General features: G+C 46.2%; 1 protein-coding gene across 2 annotated transcripts in view; it reads right to left on the reverse strand.

Annotated features, from left to right (window-relative positions):
- Positions 1–24,007, reverse strand: part of SPECC1 (sperm antigen with calponin homology and coiled-coil domains 1) — a 136,041-nt gene that overhangs the window by 52,971 nt on the left and 59,063 nt on the right. The window contains exons 5-9 of one of the 2 annotated variants that reach the window (XM_081218756.1): positions 23,820–23,998; positions 10,822–10,967; positions 9,614–9,714; positions 4,969–5,050; positions 1,863–2,019 (exon numbers count right to left, since the gene is read on the reverse strand). In XM_081218756.1, coding sequence (XP_081074882.1) covers positions 1,863–2,019; positions 4,969–5,050; positions 9,614–9,714; positions 10,822–10,967; positions 23,820–23,998 — 665 coding nt within the window. Of the gene's footprint in view, positions 1–1,862; positions 2,020–4,968; positions 5,051–9,613; positions 9,715–10,821; positions 10,968–17,096; positions 18,501–23,819; positions 23,999–24,007 lie in introns of those variants that run through there. The other variant, XM_081218757.1, reaches the window with a different exon arrangement.

The following is a 24,007-nucleotide window of genomic DNA, read 5'->3' on the forward strand; positions in this document are numbered from 1 at the left end:
TATATCGTACAGCACAGGGAATATGGCCAATATTTTATAACAACCATAAATGGAGTATAACCTTTAAAAAGTGTGAATCACTATGCTGTACACCTGAAACATATATAATATTGTAAATCAACTATACCTCAATTTTTTAGGAAAGAGTAATAGGATTTCCTCCCCAATGTATATATCATCAGGGCATATATACAAGAATGTTCACAGCAGCACTTTTTATAATAGCAAAAAATTGGAAACAAGCAAATGTACCTCATCAGGAAATGGATAAACTGTGGTATATTCATACAAGGGGATACTATATACCAATAACAACTAAAAGAGTTACAGATGTATGCAATAATGTGAGTGAATCACAGGAATAATTTTGAATTTTTAAAAAAAGGAAATAAACACAAGATGTTTCCATGTATACAAAATGTTAAACATATAATTTAAATAATATGTTGTTTATACTGCTAGAGGTACAAACATACATGGTGACAGTATAACAAAAAGCAAGGAAAGTTCAGAATGGGGGGCGCAGGGAGGTGATACCAATGAAGCGGCTGATAGGAAATTTCAAAAGTAATGATTTTCTTTTCCTTAAACTAGAAGGTAAGTACCCAGGTGCATCTCCATTGTACTGTTAATTCCTCATGCCTTAGACATATTTTATTATTATTCTTTTGTATCCACCCACTATTTAATTACAATGACTTTTAAAAGAGTAACAGGACACTTCTGGACCTCAGGTGACTTCTCTCCCGTGTACCCGGCATATTTGTAAATTGGAGTCCACGAGTTTCTGTGGTCAGAATCACCGTTAACGATGAAGATATGGTGATTTTGCCTGTTTTTACCATGCCTGGTCTTAATTCATCACTTAACTCATCAAATTTGTCAGCCAAGTTTCTAGGCCTGACAAATCAGAGAAGACTGAAGGGAAGGCTTGGAAAAGAGTTTCTGCATAAACAAATAAAACATGTACCAGTTTTCTTTAAAATTATAAAGTTAACTAGATATTATTGCAATAATAATACGAGAATTTCCAAAGTAAATAATTTCTATTCTATTATTGGTTTGTCTCAATAACATGAATATAAAAATGAAACAACAAATTAACTTCACTAATCTAACCTTTCATGATGAACGTATAATATAAATAGCATGTTAATATACACAGAGCCTGTTTATATACATTTCTGGCGTAAAGAAAAGAAAAATTTCAGAATAGCACTAATTCTGGTACTTAAAGCCTGTTTTGATTATTTAAATCTCTTGCACATAAACAAGACAGAAATGTAATATCTGGGGCTTTAAATTAAACCTCTGAAAGATATGACCTCATCTATTTGGGTCCAAATATAGGCCACACCCAAAGATATGACAATAGCTGGCCTGAGGTATTCAGACTTATATAAAATCCTTTTATAATACTCATAATGGTAGTTCTAATGTTTGTTAAAAAGCCATTACTTCTAAAGTAGCCCATTTTGTGTATTCATCTACCTGCCTATTCATAAATATTTACTGAAAGGCTCAGTGTAGCACAATACAAGGGGCTGAGAAAGAGATTAAAGTGTTAAGATGAAGTATTTACTGTCCACTAAATTATAGCCCAAACGGGGACAAAGGCACACATATTATGCAACGGTAAACTAAATACCAAATGGGTGTCAGACACCAAAGGCAGAAAAGGGGGTGTCCCGGATACCGGGTGGTGAGCTGCAACCTCAGGGAAGGGTTGACACAGATGGAGAAGTGGTATTTAGGAGCGTGAAAGGACAAAAGGAAGACGGTTGGGCTGGAACCTCGTCAGCAGTCAGAACTGCTGGTGTGACACTGCAGAGGCAGGACACATAACAGGCTCTGATGGATACCTGAGTTTGCTTTGTGGCTTCCAGCCCCCGGTGGGAGCGCTCAGCAGCCTGGAGCCCCCGAAGCCCAGAGAAGGGGGTCTGCTCAGGGACTCGAGCGATGGGCTCTTGCGGAGATAAGGGTCTGGTCTCAGGTCCTCGGCCCTTCCCTTCAGAAGATCTGTGGGGACAACAGGATCACCCGTGTGAGGAGGAGAGACCCGACGGGTCACCACACTCTCCGGTACAATCCTCACGTCAGTGTCGCGTACGAACGCACAACAGACACTGACTCACTGTGCTGTGCACCTGAAACCAACACAACATTTTAAATCAACTACACTCCAGTAAAATTATTTTAAAAAATACACAACAGATACAGATGGAGATACACAGATACACTTTTTGGACTGAGTGATGAAAATGCAAACAGGGACATGGTGTTTTCTAGAAAGGATTCTCCAGGCAGGACTGTCTCTGTAATTCATAGGGGACTAATGCCAAGTTAGCCCCTCGTTCAAACATTACTCTGAATTTCAAGATGGCACCAGCACGGCACTGAACAGAGATCCCGCTTCTAAGAGCCTTTGGCAGGTGCGCAGGTGGCCAGGCCCACGAAGCCAGCCCGACCCCCGGTGAAGCGCCATGTCCTAATCCACGCGCATCTGAGGGAGGGCGCCAGCAGGAAGACCCCTAGTGGGATTATCGGGTCAAAATGCTGGGAACAGGAAGACACCCATTTCCCAGGACAGGAAGCCATGCCAACCACAGGGCCTGGCTTTTGCCAAAAATCAGTCGTGGTATTTCTTCTAAGGCTCCTCTCTGCTGTCATCTTAGTCTGTGGCAAAACAGCTCATGAAACAGCCTAACCCTCCAGAGGATATTTCCTAAAGGATCACAAAAGTGTAGAATGGGAGAAAATTCCCAAGACTGTCTAGTTTGCATGTGCAGAGGATTTGGGAGCAGGAAGCTGGTCACTTGCTTGATGCCACACACAGCTGGTGACCAGGCCGAGCCCAGGTTCCCTCCTCTGACGCCACAGTCATGGAGAAAACAATACTTGCACAGCTGATAGCATCAATTATGGGTGCTCAAGCTGGGAGTGAGGCTAATGAGCTGGGAAGAGCAGAGAAAAACAGAGTTTACATCACTAAAGGGAGCAACAAAAACAGTGTATTAACCCCGGGCCTGCAGCTTCGGGGGACGTGATGCTGCAAGGCTGGCCGGAAAGCAGGCAACTGTCACCGTGCAGTCCTTTCTGAGCCAAGTAAACAGAATCACCTGGGTGGACAGGGGCCTGCGGCAGGGGGGCAAGGGGGGTGGCTGAGGATGAACTATTTACTTCTGGGCAATTGCCGCTGTGGTCTCAGCGTCAGTATGTATCTTGTCAATGAAAAGAACGGTTTCTCTACCCAAAGGAAATTTTAGAGCTGGAGGAACAGAAATTACCAATACTAAGATCAAAAGTTCACCTGATGCACCGAAAAATGGTTCAGATGGTAAATTGGATGTCACAGATATTTTACCACAATTGAAAACACATAACACACACAGTCCTGTGCTTATAACCAAGTTATTCCTATTTCACACTATGTGGCAAATGTGGAGAACTCAACACGGGCACCCCCTCTGGTTTCCTTATTCCTCTGACCCTGGACAACCCGTGGTCTCTGGTCACCATTTCCTTCTTCCTGGAAGTCATTATGACAACTTGAAGTCCTATACAAACTGTGACCACTTCTTTATGAAGCTGCTATCAGAGCGATCACCAGCCTCGTCACCAGAGGCAGCCGGGTAGAAAGAATCAGGAAAAATCCTATCCTGGTCCCAGAGCTACTCAAAATCAGTGTGGCCTTCGTAAATTGCTTAAGCACTTCAGGGCTTGAGTCTCTTACCTGTAAAGTGCAGGGAACGGACCAAGGTAATCTTTAAATTCTCAGTGTTTATCTAAGGCTAAAATCCTATTAATTCCATGAAAAAGAAAAAATTCAGAAGATAAAAAAATAAGGTGGTAAGGTGAAACAGTTTACAGTCAAAGGGTGAAACTTATCTCACAGAAACAGCTATTTTAAGGATAAACCTATGCTTGACCATGACCTAAAAGAAGGACAGTGGGGATGTCTTTTTTATTCACCGTGTCACAGAAACTGTCTGACACTTAAGACACAAAGGATTTCTCTCCATGCGTCTGGATTTCTGGCTTTCTCTCCTTCTAACAGGCACCACGAATAAGTCAGTTAGTGTTCTTTTCATTGTTTTTGTTTCCTCATAGCAGTGACCTCGCAGCCAGCCATCAATTTCCAGGGTGCATGTTCTAGACAGCCAGAACCTTCCACTGACGCCTCCCGGCTCTGGGGTTTGAGCTGACTCCGCAGGCGACAGTGCATAGCTGACAGCAGCCCCTCCGCGGCTCTGTCCCCAGCCCGGCTGGGTTCACTCAACCCTCCAGGCCGTCCCGCGAGGCGGACAGCACGATTTCTGTTTCGGAGATGGGGGAACCCCAGCGCCGAGGGCTGGAACAGCCGGGCCAGAGCCGGACTGTAGGCAGCAGGGGGGCCAAGGCGCAAGCCCACACGGCGTCACACCCTGGTTCCCCCTCAACAGCTCCTTCACATCGGCCATCAGCACGGCACGTGCAGCAGGAGCGAAAATGAGGCGCGTGAGGCCCTGCGGTCACAAGCAGCGCTTCACCGTCGGGATCCGAAGTTTTAAAAACAGGGCATAACAACAGGAAGAGGTCTACACTCAGAGACAAAGATGGCTCAGAAGAGGCATATTTTAGGTACTGTGGGGGCGACAGACCTTCAGAATCAGATAAGATTTTTTTCTCAAAATAGTTACTTTTAAAGATGAGATAGTCTCTGGAGATTTAGTTAAAAGAACAGACAAAAGACCTCCAGAGCCTGACACTTCTCCCAAAATCATGCACCCTGAGAAGTGCAGCCAGCAGAACACAGCTGGGGTCTCGTGTCCATAACACATACACTCAGAATTTGAAATCGTTTGCAATAAATGCCACTTATTGCAAATAAATGATTCTTTTTCTAAGCTCAGTTTCATGCAAAGAAAAGAAGAAAAGTTAACCTCACAATACGTAAGTCAAAACTACTTCCTATTTAAGGTGATTTACCTGAGAGGGGAAGGTCTGGGAGATCCAAGCGCTGAGTCACTCCTTTGCTGGCCGGCCGAGCACTACTGAAGGTTGAATGCCTCTGAAACCAAAAGGTATCCGCACATAGGTGGACGTGTCACATCAGGGACAGCATGAGCAAGGGGTGTGTGCGTGTGTATATGCGTGTGTGTGCGGGTGCGTGTGTGCGCACGCGCATGTAACAGTTCTCAAGCTCGTCAGAATCCCCAGGGGGACCTTTTAAAACGACTTCTTTATTTGAATAGGTAATAAATCCTATTAGGAACAGAAGGGACACAGAGTGAAAACAAAGTCTCCCTTTCACTCCCATCACCCAGTTCTTCTCCCTGGGGTAACTGTTATTAATCAGGTTTGTGAACATCTTCCTGGAATATTCTATACATATTCAAGGATGCGTGTAAAAACTACTGTTTTTTAATGGCCAACAGGTACATGAAAAGATGCTCCACATCACTAGTCATCAGGGAAAAGCAAATCAAAACCACAATGAGATATCACCTCACACCTGTGAGGATGGTCATTATAAATAAAACAACAACCACAGAAAAAACAAGTGTTGGTGAGGGTGTGGAGAAAACCCTCATGCACTGCTGGTGGGAATGTGACACGGTGCCGCTGGTATGGAAAACAGTGGGGAGGTTCCTCAAAAACGTAAAAACAGAACTACCACGTGATCCAGCAATACCACTTCTGGGTGGATACACAAAGGAATTGAAAATGGGATCTTGAAGAGGTACCTGCACACCCATGTTCACTGTAGCATGATTCACATTAGCCAAGAGGTGGAAACGACCTAAAAGTTTATTAACAGATAAATGGATAAAGGAAGTCTTTGCATGCAATGGAATGCTATTTAGCCTTTAAAAAGAAAGGAATCCTGTCACTAGCTGCGACCTGGATGGACCTAGAGGGCAGGATCTGCTGACAGGGACTGCACCTGTGCCGTGGCCCGAAGGCTGAACCTAGATGTTGACAGAAGTGGTCCCAGGCTGCACTTAGAGGAAGACTTCCTGATTCTGGCAGAAATAGATGTTCCTTTAATGGGCCAACTCTGGGGTGTTCTGGGAACGTTTGCTGAAGCTCAGTGCAGATCAGAGCTTCCCCTGCAGCCTTCCCTGTGTTAAATTCCTTCCTGCTTAACTAGCCAGAGTGACTGACGTACTTACAAAAGAATGGGGATACACATTCATAGAGAAATAGCCCCTTGAGTGGGGAAAAATTTGTAGAAGGAATTTCACTTTTGTAATAAGTTTTTTTGTTTGTTTGTTTGTTTTGTGGTACGCGGGCCTCTCACTGTTGTGGCCTCTCCCGTTGCGGAGCACAGGCTCCAGACGTGCAGGCTCAGCGGCCATGGCTCACGGGCACAGCTGCTCCGCGGCACGTGGGATCTTCCTGGACCGGGGCACAAACCCATGTCCCCTGCATTGGCAGGCGGACTCTCAACCACTGAACCACCAGGGAAGCCCCACTTTTGTAATAAGTTTAATCCAAAACAACCTAAATGCCTATCAACAGAGGAGTGGTTAAGTTAATCACTGCAGTATCATATAGCCTTCAAAAAGAATGAATTATTTCTCCAAACACTGACATTTAAAGATATCTGATATATTCCTTCATTTATTCAACATATATTTATTGAGCTTCTACTATGATATGATTATGTGCAACCACTGTTCTAGACAAGAGACATAACATCAAGCCAAAGGGATAAAAATCCCTGCCCTCAGGGGTACATGCCAATGACAAAGCGAAAGGAGCCAGTGTCTGAATAACATGTAGTGTAACCCAATTTATAACACTTTCTCTCCCTCACTATACCCACCGACACCCACCCCCCAACACACACACATTTTTTTTTAAATAAATAAATTTATTTATTTATTTTTGCTATCTTGGGTCTTCGTTTCTGTGCGAGGGCTTTCTCCAGTTGCGGCGAGCGGGGGCTGCTCTTCATCGCGGTGCGCAGGCCTCTCACTGTTGCAGCCTCTCCCGTTGCGGAGCACAGGCTCCAGATGCGCAGGCTCAGTAGTTGTGGCTCACGGGCTTAGTTGCTCCACGGTATGTGTGATCCTCCCAGACCAGGGCTCGAACCCGTGTCCCCTGCATTGGCAGGCAGACTCCCAACCACTGTGCCACCAGGGAAGCCCCACACATTTTTATGTTAAAGAAAAACATCTAGAATACACAACAAGCCATAAACAGTGGTTATTTCTGGGGCTAGGGAACAAGGGGGATTTTTCACTTTTTCCCTTTTATACTGAAATTTTTGGGAAAAAATGTATTTTAAAAATAAGCACAAGAGGGCTTCCCTGGTGGCGCAGTGGTTGAGAGTCCGCCTGCCGATGCAGGGGACGCGGGTTCGTGCCCCGGTCTGGGAGGGTCCCGCGTGCCACGGAGCGGCTGGGCCCGTGAGCCCTGGCCGCTGGGCTTGCGCGTCCGGAGCCTGTGCTCCGCGGCGGGAGAGGCCACAGCGGTGTGAGGCCTGCGTACCACAAAAAAAAAAAAAAAAAAAAAAGAATAAGCACAAGGGCTTCCCTGGTGGCGCAATGGTTAAAAATCCGCCTGCCAGGGGCCTCCCTGGTGGCGCAGTGGTTGAGAGTCCGCCTGCCGATGCAGGGGATACGGGTTCGTGCCCCGGTCTGGGAGGATCCCATATGCCGCGGAGCGGCTGGGCCCGTGAGCCATGGCCGATGGGCCTGCGCATCCGGAGCCTGTGCTCCGCAACGGGAGAGGCCACAACAGTGAGAGGCCCGCATACCGCAAAAAGAAAAAAAAAAAAAAAAAAAAAAAAAAATCCGCCTGCCAATGCAGGGGATGCGGGTTCGAGCCCTGGTCGGGGAAGATCCCACATGCCACAGAGCAACGAAGCCCGTGCACCACAACTACTGAGACCGCGTGCCACAACCACTGAAGCCCACGTGCCTAGAGCCCGTGCTCCGCAACAAGAAAAGCTGCAGCAGTGAGAAGGCTGCGCACCGCAATGAAGAGTAGCCCCTGATCGCCGCAGTGAGAGAAAACACGAGCACAGCAACGGAGACACAACATAGCCACAAATAAACAAATAAATAAATTTATAAAATAAAATAAGCACAAGAGTTAAAAATTGGAAATAATCCAAAAGTCAACCATTAGTAGGATGGATAAACCATCAGTAGAATGGCATATTTACACAAAGGAACATGACACCACAACGAAAAAAGAACTGCCACAAAAATAGGAATGAATCTCACAGATTCAACGTTGAGCAAAACAATCCAGTGACAAAGTCTGAGATCACAGAGAACTAATCTGTGGTGAGAGAGGTCAGAGAACGGTTCTTTCTAAGGGGTCACTGACGAGATGGTGGCATGAGAGGCCCTTCTGAGGTGACAGACATGCTTTATCTTGGTGTTGGTTATACATGGAAACATTCAAGTTACGTATCGAAGAGGTCTGTACTTCATGGTATGTGAATTATAGCCAGTGGTGTGCTGCAGCTGGTGTGTACCTGCTCATAGGGCCGATTGATAAATTTTCAGGAATTGTGCAGGCTAAGCTACTAAACACAGCCATTATTAAAATGAGACTATGTTAAAAGCAAAAGTAATAAATACTCAAAACTCATTGCTTCCTAATTATTTTTCTACATTTTGCTAATGGGGTTTTCATACCTGCTGTGTCTGTCTTGTACAAGTACTACTAAGTCTTGTACAAATACTATCTAATGTACATCTCTTCTCAACCCCATATGCATTGAGGTCGTAGAAACAGCTTGAATTGGCCACAACGGGAATATTTACCAAGAAATTGGCAAACACTACAAATCGGGGCTCTTTCCCCCGAGGAGCCAGTTGTAAAACATTTACTAGCAAACTTGTGTTTATAGCTCAATAAAGATAAGTAAAAATGAAGCATGACCTCTTTCACTTATATTAAATAAAAAATGATTATCATAAAATAAATAATTGTTTTATTTGGTTTTACACAGAAGGTGGTGGAAGTTACCTTCAAGGGCAAAAAAGTGAAAAAAGTATTTTTTTTAAAGCTTAAAAGATCCCAAACAATATCCATAACTACTAATAACATCAAAAATGGAACTTGTTGGGCTTCCCTGGTGGCGCAGTGGTTGAGATTCCGCCTGCCGATGCAGGGGACGCGGGTTCGTGCCCTGGTCCGGGAGGATCCCACATGCCGTGGAGCGGCTGGGCCCGTGAGCCATGGCCGCTGAGCCTGCGCGTCCAGAGCCTGTGCTCTGCAACGGGAGAGGCCACAACAGTGAGAGGCCCACGTACGGCAAAAAAAAAAAAAAAAAAAATCGATTCTTTGAGAAATATATCCAGTTCAATGTCCACTTCTAATAGAAATTACAATCTTCATATAACTGAAAACTTTGACAGTGTCATCTTATGGGAAACCAAGAAAGAGGCATTAACAAAACTGTATGACGTTTGCAGCATCTCAGACCTTCCTCAGGAACCAAAAGGTAATTTTTAACGAAAGTTTCATTATTATTATTTTAGGCGTACTAAAAAAATGTTCCATGTGCCTCAAAAAAATAAACCCACTGGTTTTCGGTTCCCTTTTGTTGCCTGGGTACCGTGTGACACCAGCCCTACCCCCCACCCCACGCCGTTGGCTCTGATACCTGCATTGGAGAAACAGCGGCAGCTGGAGTGGTCCTCACGGGGATTCCACTCAGGGGGCTCCTGGAGGCCTTATGCACAGAAATGTCCTGCCCAGCTCCACCTGACAAGAAAAGAGATGGGGACATTTCTACGCTGCTCCGGTTCAAAACAGCAAATAATAGTTCCTGACTTGCTACTCTTTTTGGTGACTAAAAAAGTATCCCATGATGCTAATTAGGTATTACGTGTACTCTTTCACCCTCTTCTGCCCTGGACCAGTATTGAATTGGGGGATGAGTTGGGGGGAGTTAACTAAATGGGGGCTGGTCTTAGATGTAGAACACACGAGGGACAAGAAACCATACAGGTGATGAGTCACCTGCAGAAGGCAGAACAGAACACTCTTGCATAAACCATTATTGTTCATTCCTTTCCCACCTTCACAGACCGAATGTGGTCACTGAGCCTTCACAGCTTCCAGTCTCTGTAGTCTAATCTTAATCTAATTTAGCCCCAAACTATTTTAGCAGAGACAGCATCCTAGGATTAGCTGTTACCCTGGCCTTCCAATACAACAGGCATATCTGTTGCAATCAAGGGAAGAAATATATTGCATTTTGGATACAGGCACATTTGGTTTCTTCTCTTCACTGTATTTATGGGTGTACGGTATAGAGATGCATTTTTCTCATGTGGCGGTAACAGTGAATAAAGGTGAATTGTGAGTCAGGCAGACATTGCCAGAAAAAGCTGGGAATGTCCCACGATCAGGAACAAAAGATCAGCACCAGTGGCCACACACAAGACACGGGGGAGAAGCATGTAACAGCACGCTCTAGGATAAAGAAGTCCAGGGTGTGAGCAAGGCAGCCGAACACACAGATCAGTGCCTCATTTCCCGAGAGACGAAGCCTCTGGCTGACCCTGCTAATCCTCACGAGATGGTAAGAAGGCAATCAGCAGTGACCTGGATTTAACAGACACAGAGGCGGAAAAGGAAGGTGGAGAGGCAGGAACTGGAGTTGAGGAGACGAGGACAGGAGAGCTGACTCGCTCTGTTGTCTCACTGGAGCCCCAGAGGGCATCATGCACCATGTCTGCACGTGGATGGTCTGGGAAGGGCCCCGTGGTCACACCAACGTGGGACCAAGGTGGTGGAGGACGGGCTTGATCCATGGGGCCACAGTCTGAATTTGAGTTTTGCTTATGAAACAAAATGATGAAATACCTGGACGCCCCAAGTCAAATGACTTGATAAGGGATTTAACGGTGGTTGCAGACTCTGAAGATGTCGGAGGGGTTCTGTTCACGTAGCCGCCATGCCACCGGCCAGGAGCGTCCACCTCGGAGGGCTCCGAGTCTTCCTTCACAGGTCTGCACGGCAAAGAGCAAATCAGATTGAAATGGTGGAGGATGTCCCCATGGGACACAGGACACAGATGGAAACAACCAACATCGAGAAGAGAAACAAATCTGGGAGGAGGATCCCAAACTGAAAATCCTGTTTTCCGTACCAGCTTTGCATTTTAGGAAATAACGTGGGTACCACTCTTAATTTTTATCACAGATGCTTTCTCCAGAACGGCCAGAGATAGCATTTTTCTATGTAGAGTGACTTGACATGAGCTCTAAATAAAAAGGATGTAACTGGAAACTGCAAAAAAAAAACCCAGACAAATGTTATTTATCATAAAATAGTTAGCTTACTGTCCGTGGTGGATACAACAGGTTGGTATGTCAATGTCAATCTAATCCCCACCTGGCACACAGAGCTTGGAGAGATGACATTTCGGGACCCCCTGCAGCTAGGATTTCAGATGGGGGATTTAGGCTCCCACCAGAAAGACTGGACGACATGTGGACCAGGACCTGAGTCAGGAAGGAGAGGCAGGGCACAGGGCCTTCACTACGCTGAGACAGACGGAAGCAGAGGCAAGGTGCTCCTGCTGCTGGGAACTGGTGGCCGCTTTCCCACCAGGCAGGCAGCTTCCTGGTTGAAGGCTCCCCTTCACGGCAGAGGCAGCAGCTGGCCTGGCAGCCCAGTTCTGTGTGCTGTAACTTCGAGCGTTGTTCCTGGAAGCTCAGCCTGGAGTCTGTTTCTCCAGCAATCCCCCATCCCCCAACAATCCTGCAAGCCCTTTAGTACCTTCCTGCTTAAACCCACGAGGCTGCCATCTCTGAGGTACAAGAGAATCCTGGCTCACGTGTGTTTGCCCCCCAAGAGAATGGTAATTGTACTCTAGAGCAACACTGCAACTCTGCATGAGGTGAGGCTCCTCCGCTCTCCCACACTTTCCTGGTGAGTTCTCTCTGTGGTTTCCAGACTGCAGCACAGACTCATAGAAGAGCCTCTTAAAGACAGACCATCTGCGTCAATCCTCTCATGCATGGCTTCCTCATCCAGGGGACGTTAGCCTGTCATTTAATCTCCCTGTGAATGTGCCAAGACAACACCTCCCAACTTCCCATTCCTAAATCACTGCTCTTTCTATTGTGTCAAATTGCCACAGCTGTTTTGCAAAAAGATGACTAATTTATGAGAATGGCTCAAACAGAATACTCCGGCAGTGTACTTTAAATAAGGTCAGTGGAAGTTTAAAATATTCATTTATTGATCTTTTTGAAAGGAACCTAGCTACTCATAAGCTTCTGCGGTTGAATTTACTTGTCCTTAATCCTCAAAGCTTTCTCCTGTTGCTCTGTAATCAACGTGAGTAGAATAAATTTAAGTGAAACAGAACTTAAAACACTTTAGTCACACTGCCCTACACTCTTGTCTTCACAGTCCCTTCGAGTGAAAAAAAAAAATCAGTAAATTGATGACTTTTCTGGAACGAAATATCAGGTATTTCAGAAATTGGTACGGGTTTGTGTGTTTTTTTTTTTGTTTTTTTTTTTTTGCGGTACGCGGGTCTCTCACTGCTGTGGCCTCTCCCGCTGCGGAGCACAGGCTCCGGACGCGCAGGCTCAGCGGCCATGGCTCACGGGCCCAGTCGCTCTGCGGCATGTGGGATCTTCCCAGACCGGGGCACGAACCCGTGTCCCCTGCATCGGCAGGCGGACTCTCAACCACTGCGCCACCAGGGAAGCCCTGTGTTTTTTTTTTAATCGAATGGGGTTGGTTCTTGTTATTTTCCCTGTTGTGTCACACAGTATAAAATCAGATGGTAAGTAGGAAGAAAGAGAGCGAAATCAGGTAAGGTACAAGCAAGGAAAAAACCTCTCATTTCTGTCCCAGCCATTCTCAGGAAGGTGATAAAGAGGGCACCTTCTTACCCATCCATGCACCCGTCCTGCCACCTGGCCTGGAGGATTTAGAGAACCCCTCAAAGGAAGACTGTTTTTAAAAATCCACTTTTATTTCACTCCTTGATTATTTAATAAGAATAAAATTACATTCCGCTAAGATGCTCCCTTTGATTACCTAAGTTTCTCTGTGACTCACAACATCAAATGGTACAGAGGACTCGTTTCAACACCATAAGGAAGTAGCAAGGATGCAAGAACCAATCCCAGCCCCACTGCTTTCAGGTATCAAGGGCAGCGTTCCACACTAGCAACGCTAGTCTGCTGGGCTAGGACAGCAAGAATGAGTGTGAGAAAACCCAGCCAGTTGTTTAAGTAGGTTAACGAAGCTACTGGACTAAAGACCTACCACGTTACATAACAGCGATATATGTGTGCGTGTGTGTGTGTGTGTGTGTCTAGGGAGAAGAACCACAGAAGTGTGTGTGTGTGTGTGTGTCTAGGGAGAAGACCCACAGAAGTGTGTGTGTGTGTGTGTCTAGGGAGAAGACCCACAGAAGTGTGTGTGTGTGTGTGTGTGTGTCTAGGGAGAAGACCCACAGAAGTGTGTGTGTGTGTGTGTGTCTAGGGAGAAGAACCACAGAAGTGTGTGTGTGTGTGTGTGTGTGTGTGTCTAGGGAGAAGACCCACAGAAGTGTGTGTTTGTGTGTGTGTGTGGTGTGTAGGGAGAAGAACCATAGAAGTGTGTGTGTGTCTAGGGAGAAGAAGCATAGGGGTGTGTGTGTGTGGTGTGTGTGTGTGTCTAGGGAGAAGACCCATAGAAGTGTGTGTGTGTGTGTGTGTATCTAGGGAGAAGACCCACAGAAGTGTGTGTGTGTGTCTAGGGAGAAGATGCATAGGGTGTGTGTGTGTGTGTGTGCGTGTGTGTCTAGGGAGAAGACCCACAGAAGTGTGTGTGTGTGTGTCTAGGGATAAGACGCATAGGGGTGTGTGTGTGTGTGTGTGTGTGTGTGTGTGTGTGTGTGTGTGTAGGGGGAAGACGCATAGGACGCTGTTGGTCCCATCAGCACTGTAACAGTGAGCAGGGACACCGCCTGGCTTCAGACTGTTGGGATTGACCAGCAACAACCCCAGCGATAAACCGAGTACGACATTCCCTCTGTTCTGCAGAAGAATACTCTGTATTCTATAAAGGATACTAAGAAATACTCAAGCATACAACCAGGTGTACACTAGCCAATTCACTAAGGAAACACTCCAAGGGCCCACTGTGGGTTAAATACTGTTCACGGTCAGCTACGGCCTCCTAAGACACACGAGAAGCTCTCGGGTTGATGTGTAAAGTAAAATTCACACGTATAGCCAACGGAGCCTTGGAAATCCCTTGAATCGCCCAAAACGACAGCTTGCACGGTGCTGTAAATACAACTGCACACAAAAGCCTCCTGCAGCTGCTCTTCTTACGCTTTGCGCAGTCTGCTTCTCAGGTGCAGCTCAGACAGCTGCGTCATTTAGGGACCACGTTTAACCAACCACAGAAACGAGGCATGTTTCCCGTCTGCTCCCAGCATGTACAACTCTGCTGATAATGAATAATTTCCACAAAAAAATCTGTGTCTGATATGTAACTCCACGGCCCATACCATGGGTCTTAAAAACATTATCTAATTTACTTTTCTGCAAAAACTCCGTAAGTTACAATCCTTCATTTTAGATGAAACACTTGATGAAGGTCATAAGGCTTGTATGTGGTGAATCTGGGGTGAAAACCCAGCTGTTTGACATGCCTTTCTCAGGTTTTTCTATGACGCGTGGGTGTCCTGTGAGAGGCACAAAGGGCTCTTTAAAAAAAAAGTAATAATGCTGATGGGACTTCTCCAAATTTGTTTAATGTATATTTAAGAAAAATGCTACCAATATTTCTTTCCTTGCTTTTATTTTTATGGGGTACTCTGCTCTTAGGAGGTGGCAACCCATCTCTGAGAACGACAGAGAGTCAGTTGTATGTGAGGTCACCCGAGGCACCAACACAGGAGATGGGGGTGTGTCCTGCCTGTGGACCACGCCCCCTGCTTGCTGACTGCTGCCTACCTTCTGTACCTCTCATTGGTATTTAAACAGGTACACGTACCTATGCCTGCACTTACCCCTTACTTTTTTTTTTTTTGTTTGCCGTACGCGGGCCTCTCACTGTTGTGGCCTCTCCCGCTGCGGAGCACAGGCTCTGGACGTGCAGGCTCAGCGGCCATGGCTCACGGGCCCAGCCGCTCCACGGCATGTGGTATCTTCCCGGACCGGGGCACGAACCCGTGTCCCCTGCATCGGCAGGAGGACTCTCAACCACTGCGCCACCAGGGAAGCCCCCCCTTACTTATTAAATGTTGTCTAATGCCTCTAACGCACGGCTTCCCTTGTTTGGTTACAGAACAGAATCTTCAAATAGTGTCGGTTTTCTACGGCTCTTAGGTCATCACACAGGGCACAGCTCGGCGATGCTGTTGGTTTTGATCCAAGGACATGCGAGTTATTGCTTGCAATTAGTTTTAAGGTATTCAAAGGTTAACTACATTTGGGAAACGTCGCATTACACCACTGCTGCCTCCACAATCGGGAGAAACTACAGAAGGATAGCATGTCCGTGCCTCAGACTTTGAAGAATTTCTGCGACGCAGAGAATAAATGGGGGAAGGTGATGAGAAAAATACTACCGGTTTACCCCGATTCCCTTGCAAAGAGATTGAAGATGTGGGAAACCCCACTGAGGCCCCGGGTCCTGGAGGGCGGCCAGGGCTGGAAGCAACACCTGGGGGACAGGCAGAGCACCCCTCCTGCAAAGGATCAGTGACACAAAGAAAGACACGCCTGTCCAAGGAGGCCGGGGTGGTTGATTCCTGGCACGAAGGACAGTAGTAAAAAGGGGCAGATGGGGAAAGGCCACAGGACATGCCTGAAATGGACAACGGCCAAGCAAAACAGACCCCGAAAACCAGCTCCTACATGCCGTCTCCTCCAAACAGAGAAGAAACCAGACACGGGTGAATTTCCCCCGCTGGCACCTCTTCCTCTGCACTCCTCCTTGCCCTGTCTGTGTCTCCAACATGCAACAGAAATCTACCTTAAAGAGGCTTCCTTCAAGTTTAAGATACGAGAAGAAGATTTCAAGAGCAGTCAGGCAGAGCGAGCACAGATCGAGGCAGAATCCAGACACTGATCCTGGGTGAGTGACAGGCCCTGATACACTTTTATCCACTGAAGCAAGAATAAGTGATGGGAAAAAACAGGCCCTGATCTATGAATAGATTTCACAGTATAAACTGAAAAGAGTCACCGCACTCAAGGGAGAATAGACATTTGTAAATACAGAACAGGAAACAGATTTAGAAACTTAAAAGCATCTGCCTTCAGAATACAATAAAATTCAGGAAAGTATATGAAAGATGACACTTTAAGGTGAAAGGCCGAGTGTAAAAAATTATATTAGCAATCTAATAATCCCATGAAGACAGTTTAAAGCAGAATCAGCTCCAGAGAAAAAAGAACAAGAGCATACTGGGAAAGTCTCTCTAAAAACGGATGAAATGAACGATGTCAAGGTGGGATTTCAGTTCTGTGGGCAAAGGATGGTATGGTAATATAATAAACGGTGCTGGCGTGACTGGCTGTCCATCTGGAAGAAGAAGACCCACTCCTCACATCAGATTAAATAAAGAAAGCAGACCAAATATCTGAGAGATTATGTGTGTAAAACAGATGAAGAATACTGATTACCTTCCAGGACGCTACTCAAGGGGGAGAAGGATGAGTAGTTTTCTTTCACGCCTCCATTTTATTACTGGTTCACCAAAACATTACTTCATAATTAAGAAGAAATCCAATACAGTAAATCATCAAACAATCTACTATTTGTTTTTAAATTTCAACAAGACAGTTCTAGACTTCAAATACCATGTCCTGTACTTTGCAATACTCCAGAATCTTTAATTAAAAATTCATTTATGCAAAATTATTATATTTGCTCCTTGCCCTCGTTTCCAATAATGAAATCATTTAAAAAAAATAACATTTGTACTTAAAAATCAACCTCCTATCTACAACTTGCATTGAAAATACTGTTTGCTTCTGCCTCAATTCCAGTCATCTGACGTGGCTTTGAAGTTCTGAAACTACACACCCTGGAAAACTGAGAACAAAGCGACCGGAAGGCCCTGCAGAAACGTGGCCAGTGATTAAAAATCAGGCAAAAGACTCTTCTAAATAACGACATGTTTATTTAGCACTTCGTAAACGCTTACATATAAAAATACTCGACAGTCCCCAGAGAAAGACAGATCAAAATATGTGTGGCAGAGACAGCTGTGCATTTGAAGCTGCGATTGCATTTTTCTTGTTTGTATTTGAAAACACTCGGCAAATGAGTTTTATATCATTCTAAGGATTCTCAGTCCGAGGTAAAGATCTCCCAGTATATAAATTCCTGTCCCACTAGGACAACTCCAGCGAGTGTCACAACTATTTTTACAGAGAGGACATTGACCTCTCCTCTTTCTGTCACCAAGTCGAATTTTTCTAGTGACTCTGTGCTCTCTTAATTGACACCCACAATGTCCTCCTGAGTTAAAGGGCTTTCCTGTTCCTAATTTTCCGTGGATCCCATCTTGTCTCACCTTCCTGATGACGTAGCTAATGGTCTAGAAGTTCTTCACACGAGAGCTGCAATGAGTTCTGCCGGATAGAGGCTGAATTGGACCCAGATCTTAACAAATGTACGGACTTCCAAGAGTTTCAAGTCACACTTTGGATCTTGGATCCCTCTGAGTTTATGCTTCTGGATTGAAAAAGTCTTTAGATTTCCAGGGTGAGTTTTATTTACAAGGCTTTTGTTGTTGTTCGTTAGTTCTCAGTTCAATTCCAATTAGCATCATCACCACAGAAGCTTATCTGATTCAACTACATCCTTTACAATCAAGCAAACATCTATGCATATTGAACCCCAAAGAGATTTTGGAAATCGGCCCAAAACATGGTGGTGGCTTGTTTCAGACGAGCTGAAGGAAGTCAGACCCCAGCTTGAAAAGGTGAAATCAAGACTTGACACAGAGGAAGCAGAGCTTTCTAACTTCTTCAGAACGAGACGTCATGCAGACGGCTTCCTATTTCACCTAAAACAGTGTTAATTCCAAGCTTATCAGACACTGTATTCAAAAGGAAACATAAAAATAAACTCCAGAAAAGTAAAGCACAGCCTGGGCTGTGTTCACTCTGCACGTGCAACGCCACGGCCCTCGCTCAGCACTCTGGCTGCATCTCAAAAATTTTTTCACGACAGACTTTGTTTTGCAGAACAACTTTATTTTGTGCTCCAAACAAAAGACTGCTGAATCTTCTGAGAAGAATAAAGAAAAAAAAAAGAGGGAAGGATCATCTTTGTGCAGAGTTGACTCCAAAATGCAAAAAGAAAAAAAAAAGGTAAAGAGACTTGATGGCAATGACTGGGCAACAGTGGCTGTTCTAAGGAGACCGTTTGGTTCTTTATCAAAAGGTTATTTCTCCTCTACACATTCCCCCTTTCACACAGAAATGGCTGTGGTTTCCCATCATGGCAAGGGCTGGGCGGCCTCTCTTCCACCACCTGCTCTGCTATAGCTGACAGAGACCATGGAGCTGGAAAATAGAAATGGGAGGCAAAGGCTGGTAAAGGTGTTACTTAACGCAACACTACCTTAGTCTACACACACAAGGACTAACAGCTGGCGCTGTCCACGGGGAAAAGCTCAGAGCAGCACGTCTGAATTTCGACTGTCCCCATCTCTTTTGGAAGTCAAAGGTCTTCAGACAGAGAAAATGCTAAAACTTCAAAACGCTGGGCTCCTCCCACTAGACCGTCACCAACAGACAAGGGTGTCGGCAGAGATGTCCAAGACCAACCAAATCAGGTCCCTGTAATTGACAGAATGGCTCGTGCTTCCCTGTACTGTCCTACAGTTAAGGCCAAAAAATAAAAAAATTAAAAAAAAATATTTCTTTTACTATTACAGTATACACATTCTAAAGGCTTCCGGGAAGCTCACGCCCACTTTTTAAAGCAAATCTGTAAAGACAGAGGCCTGGGAGCAGAGAAGCAGACGTAGCTCTTTAGAATCATAGGCTACAGCTCTAATGCCACAGATGCAAATTGAAGCTATGAAAAAATAAGTCGTATGAGAGTGAGAGGATTATGCTTGCTGGGATACCAGAGGACCGGTTTCTACTTCGAGGGGCAAATAAAATGCCAGAGGCCCCCAACAGTTGGAGGTTCACTTGGAAACTGCTCAGGAATCCCCACGAGAACTGGCCCCTTCGCTGGAGGGCCGGAGATGCTGTATCAAAGCATCCACAGGGAGAGAGCTGGACAAGTCATCTCAGTGACCCAAGAAGCTATGCCTCCAACTTCCTACTTTCCCTTTCCAGTGACAGCTCCAGACACCCAGCGAGCGGCTGTGACACATTACAGCTGTAAGAACAACACACAGGGCGCACAGGCACACAGCTGACGTCACGGCAGAATGCACGTGTGCACACACAGAGTTAAAAGCCAATTCCAGAGAGTCTGGCAGTGACCAGCCGCCATGCTGCTCAGTTCAGAGGTGACAACGAGAGAACCAGTGGTACAAGCTAAACACACTGGGAACCTTTGACGTTCTATTTTAGAAACTGATACAGTTATTTAGGCACAGACATTCAGTGTGTTTAACTCTTTAAGAGGCTGCTTATTGGTGTCATATGATACATACAGCAAAAATCGAATGAGTCACCATAAAAACAATGGTCCATACTGTGTCAGAGTAACAGAAGGCACACAAAGGTCTCTCCCTGCTACTGTTTGAGACGCCCGTGTCATGTACATATCACCGACAGTGTCTTCTGTTAGAAAGGCTGCATGTGGCCCATCAAGGCATTAAGTCGAGCTGCACGTGTGTTCTCTAAATCCCAAAGACTCAACTTTTCAGGAAAAAGTTCTGATGTTTTAACTTTGGTGAAAGTTTTAATTTCATTGTGTTTCTCTTAATGGTTCAAAACAAGAAGCAGCCAGAGTTGAAAAAGTTATTCATTATCCTTCCATCCAATAATTTCTGTGTCTGGCAAAACAGATCATTTTCAGGTCCACAAAAACTACACGGGTTTGTTCAAATTTCTGGAAGAGAAAGAGGAGGTCCACGGCCCAGCTACAATACAGAGATGACACTGTGTAAGGGAGACCCAAGGCTTGCGATGGGAATGTGGTACTGGGGGCACATGTGTCCCTGACTCCCCCATCAGAGAAAAGCTCCCTGACCAACCAGTCTCAGAACAGAGCTTAGGGGGGGTCTTAAAATCCAACCTACTCTTACCTTCTCATTTTTAAAAAAAATATATTTATTTATTTATTTATTGGCTGCGTTGGGTCTTCGTTGCAGTGCGCAGGCTTTCTCTAGTTGCGGCGAGCAGGGTCTACTCTTCGTTGTGGTGCGCAGGCTTCTCACTGCGGTGGCTTCTCTTGTTGCGGAGCATGGGCTCTATGCGTGCGGGCTTCAGTAGTTGTGGCACGCGGGCTCAGTAGTTGTGGCTTGTGGGCTCTAGAGCACAGGCTCAGTAGTTGTGGCGCACGGGCTTAGTTGCTCCATGGCCTGTGGGATCTTCCCGGACCAGGGCTTGAACCCGTGTCCCCTGCCTTGGCAGGCGGATTCTTAACCACTGCGCCACCAGGGAAGCCCTTACCTTCTCATTTAAGAGAGGAAGGAGCTCGGTCTGGGAAGAAAACCTTGCCAGTTGGTGGCAAAGATGAGACCAGAGCCTCATTTTCCCATGTATCTTAACATCAGTTATTCTGACTCCAAAATAAAAATACCTCTGAAAACATCACAGGATTGAAGATGGCTAATGAGCTAAGCTTTAGAATCATCTAAAACTACTACATTAAGTAATGTTCCACTTCAACTATTAAGTTCTTGGTAATAAACGCTAACTTGCCTTCACACCCAGGCACCCCACCTGCCTTCCTACTGGCCTATGATCTCTCGAATGCCAGTTGATGAGAATGCGGATCAGTCCATCCAGGGTCACGATCAAGTCGCTTTTCTGATGCTCTTACTTTCTCTTGGTTGTACTTGGAGGACCCCATCAGAGAATTTTCTGCAAGTTCTTTGGCTGTGGCTGAACCGAGAAGGACTTCTGAGTTCTCGTCAGAAGACTGTCAAAGTCAAGAACCCAGGCAGCCAAGATGGAAACCCTCTGCGGCTCTGGGATCTCGGAGGGTGTCAGCTGGCTGCAAGTCTGGCTCACATGGTAGGTTCAGGAAGAGGTGGAGCCATCAGCAAGTAACTTTCCAACACCCAATGCTTTAGAAGGGGCAGCTAGCCGGGGCAGCGCAAAATCGGACAAGGAACCACTCTGGCACTCATCTGAAGGGCAATGACAGCCAAGAAACCCACGGACGCCTGCAGGGTTTCAGTAGCATGCCATGTTCTGAACTGGTGTCAGTTCTCCAATTTTGAAACATTTTGTGATAAGGGATTAAACTGCTGGAATTAGGAGGTAGGTTTGCAAATCACTGGAAAATCAAAAGAGAAACATACTGTGTTTGAAAAAAAAAGTGACCCTAAGTTTGAAAATGTTGGATGTAGCACATGGGGCCCTAAATTGTCAAGATGCACGCAGATTTCCTATGGTATCAGGGTTCCAGTTGTATAATCTGACCTGTATCTTAGAATCTAAGTAAGAAATGCAGCATCCCATACAATAACTTATTTAGGGCCACCTCTTAAACTCAAGGCTTGTCTTTTATCATTTATCTGTAAATTCACATATATATGAAGCAATGCAGGTTATGATGTGGTTCCTCTTCCAAAGACACACAATAGAAAAGCAAGACACATGGACAAATAAACAAAAGCTGACACCAAAGCAAACCAGGATGACCTCACAATCATTTCAATAGGGAACACTATGAAATCTAGTTTTCCTATTCTGCTTCTCCCTTAAAATTCACGTGCTTTTGGTGGCCAGAGGGTATAGGTGTGACTATAAAATTATGATCTTGATTTTCATAAACAAAGGGCCGCCAGATTGATTGAAGCAAGTCTGGTAAGAGAATCAAAAGAGAATTCTGAGCAGAAATCTATGCCTTCCACTGCTGTGAAGTTCATGATACTATATCAGACCCAGAGGCTCAGAATCCAGCCCCTGTCAACCCTGGAAAACAGGTAAAAAGGGCAAACTGTACAAATCTGCATCCAGAATTTAATAAATCTGATTTTTAAATTCTACTACATTTTATGTTGAGAGAAATCCAAAAATTCAAAATAACTTCTAATAACCAAGAATCTCAACGTCAAAGACATCTACTCCTGATTGGGAAAAAGACAGCACTGCATTAGCTGAAGCCTAAAATACTGTTGATAGTCTTGTTTGTAAACCATTTAAATTTTAAACAATAACCAACTCTGGGCTCACTTTGGGAACAGCTTATTCTGAAGGCTCGCTGTTAAGAAGGGCCTGCTTGGGTAACAGACTGTGATGTTCCCCTCGAGAGCAGAAGGGAAGAATCACGTATCAGCCGGACGCATGCTCTCCATGCTTACCCTTTTTAATAAAGTGCCTTATTTCAAGGTCTTCTGCAGGGAGCCGACGGGGGCTGCTAATACAGAAGCAGGTCCTGGGCCAGGACAGTGAGGCCTCCACCTGGTGGCCAGGCCCCAGGAAGCGGTCAAGTTTCTCCCATTGGGTGAGGGTGACCAACACGAATTGCCCGGACCGACAATGAGATGTAAGAGCATCCTTTCCTCCAAACCTGGAGGGGACTTGGCTAAAACTTTGTCCCCTCGAGTGACGAGCTTTCCCACCACCGGGAATGGTGGTGACGGTGTTGAGCGGAATATTTCTACCATGGAGCTAGTTATTCCCTGGCAGCGGCTTAGTTATTCCCTGGCCGGGAGTTAGTTATTCCCTGGTGGGGGATCAGTTATTCCCTGGCCAGGGGGTTAGTTATTCCCTGGCCGTGGGTTAGTTATTCCCTGGCCGTGGGGTTAGTTATTCCCTGGCCGTGGGGTTAGTTATTCCCTGGCCGGGGGTAAGTTATTCTCTGGCCGTGGAGTTAGTTATTCCCTGGCCGTGGGGTTAGTTATTCCCTGGCCGTGGGGTTAGTTATTCCCTGGCCGGGGGTTAGTTATTCTCTGGCCGTGGGGTTAGTTATTCTCTGGCCAGGAGTTAGTTATTCCCTGGCCGTGGGTTAGTTATTCCCTGGCCGTGGGGTTAGTTATTCCCTGGCCGTGGGGTGTTATTCCCTGGCCGTGGGGTCAGTTATTCCCTGGCCGTGGGGTTAGTTATTCTCTGGCTGGGAGTTAGTTATTCCCTGGCCGGGAGTTAGTTATTCCCTGGCCGTGGGTTAGTTATTCCCTGGCCGTGGGGTTAGTTATTCCCTGGCCGGGGGTTAGTTATTCTCTGGCCGTGGGGTTAGTTATTCCCTGGCCGTGGGGTTAGTTATTCCCTGGCCGTGGGGTTAGTTATTCTCTGGCCGGGAGTTAGTTATTCCCTGGCCGGGAGTTAGTTATTCCCTGGCCGTGGGGTCAGTTATTCCCTGGCCGTGGGGTCAGTTATTCCCTGGCCGTGGGGTTAGTTATTCCCTGGCCGTGGGGTTAGTTATTCCCTGGCCGAGGGTTAGTTATTCCCTGGCCGTGGGGTTAGTTATTCTCTGGCCGGGATTTAGTTATTCCCTGGCCGTGGGGCTATTTATTCCCTGGCCGGGAGTTAGTTATTCTCTAGCCTGGGTTAATTATACCCTGGTCATGGGGTTAGTTATTCCTTAGCCGTGGGGTTAGTTATTCCCTGGTCGGGGATGGGGGCAGAGGGACCTGGAGGGGAGGGGAGGGCTCAGGACAGACACTCAGCATCACGTGCGTGGATGTCGGTGGCCCCGGCCAGGAGAGCAGGTGGGCCCGGCCCAGGGTGCGTGCAGCACTGACCCACCTGCCGCGGGCCCGCGCGTCCCCCAGGGCCTTCTGCAGCCGGGCGTTCTTCTCCTCCTCCTCCAGCAGCCGCCGCCTGACAGCACGCAGCTCCTGCTGGGCCTCGCACTTGATGTCGTTGGCCACCACCACCGCTGTCTGCAGGTCAGCCTGGAAGCGCCGCCACTCCTCCGTCTCGTCCTGGAAGAG

This window comes from Mesoplodon bidens (genome assembly GCF_964165515.1).
Source record: "Mesoplodon bidens genome assembly, chromosome: 19".
NCBI classification, from domain to species: Eukaryota; Metazoa; Chordata; class Mammalia; order Artiodactyla; family Ziphiidae; genus Mesoplodon; species Mesoplodon bidens.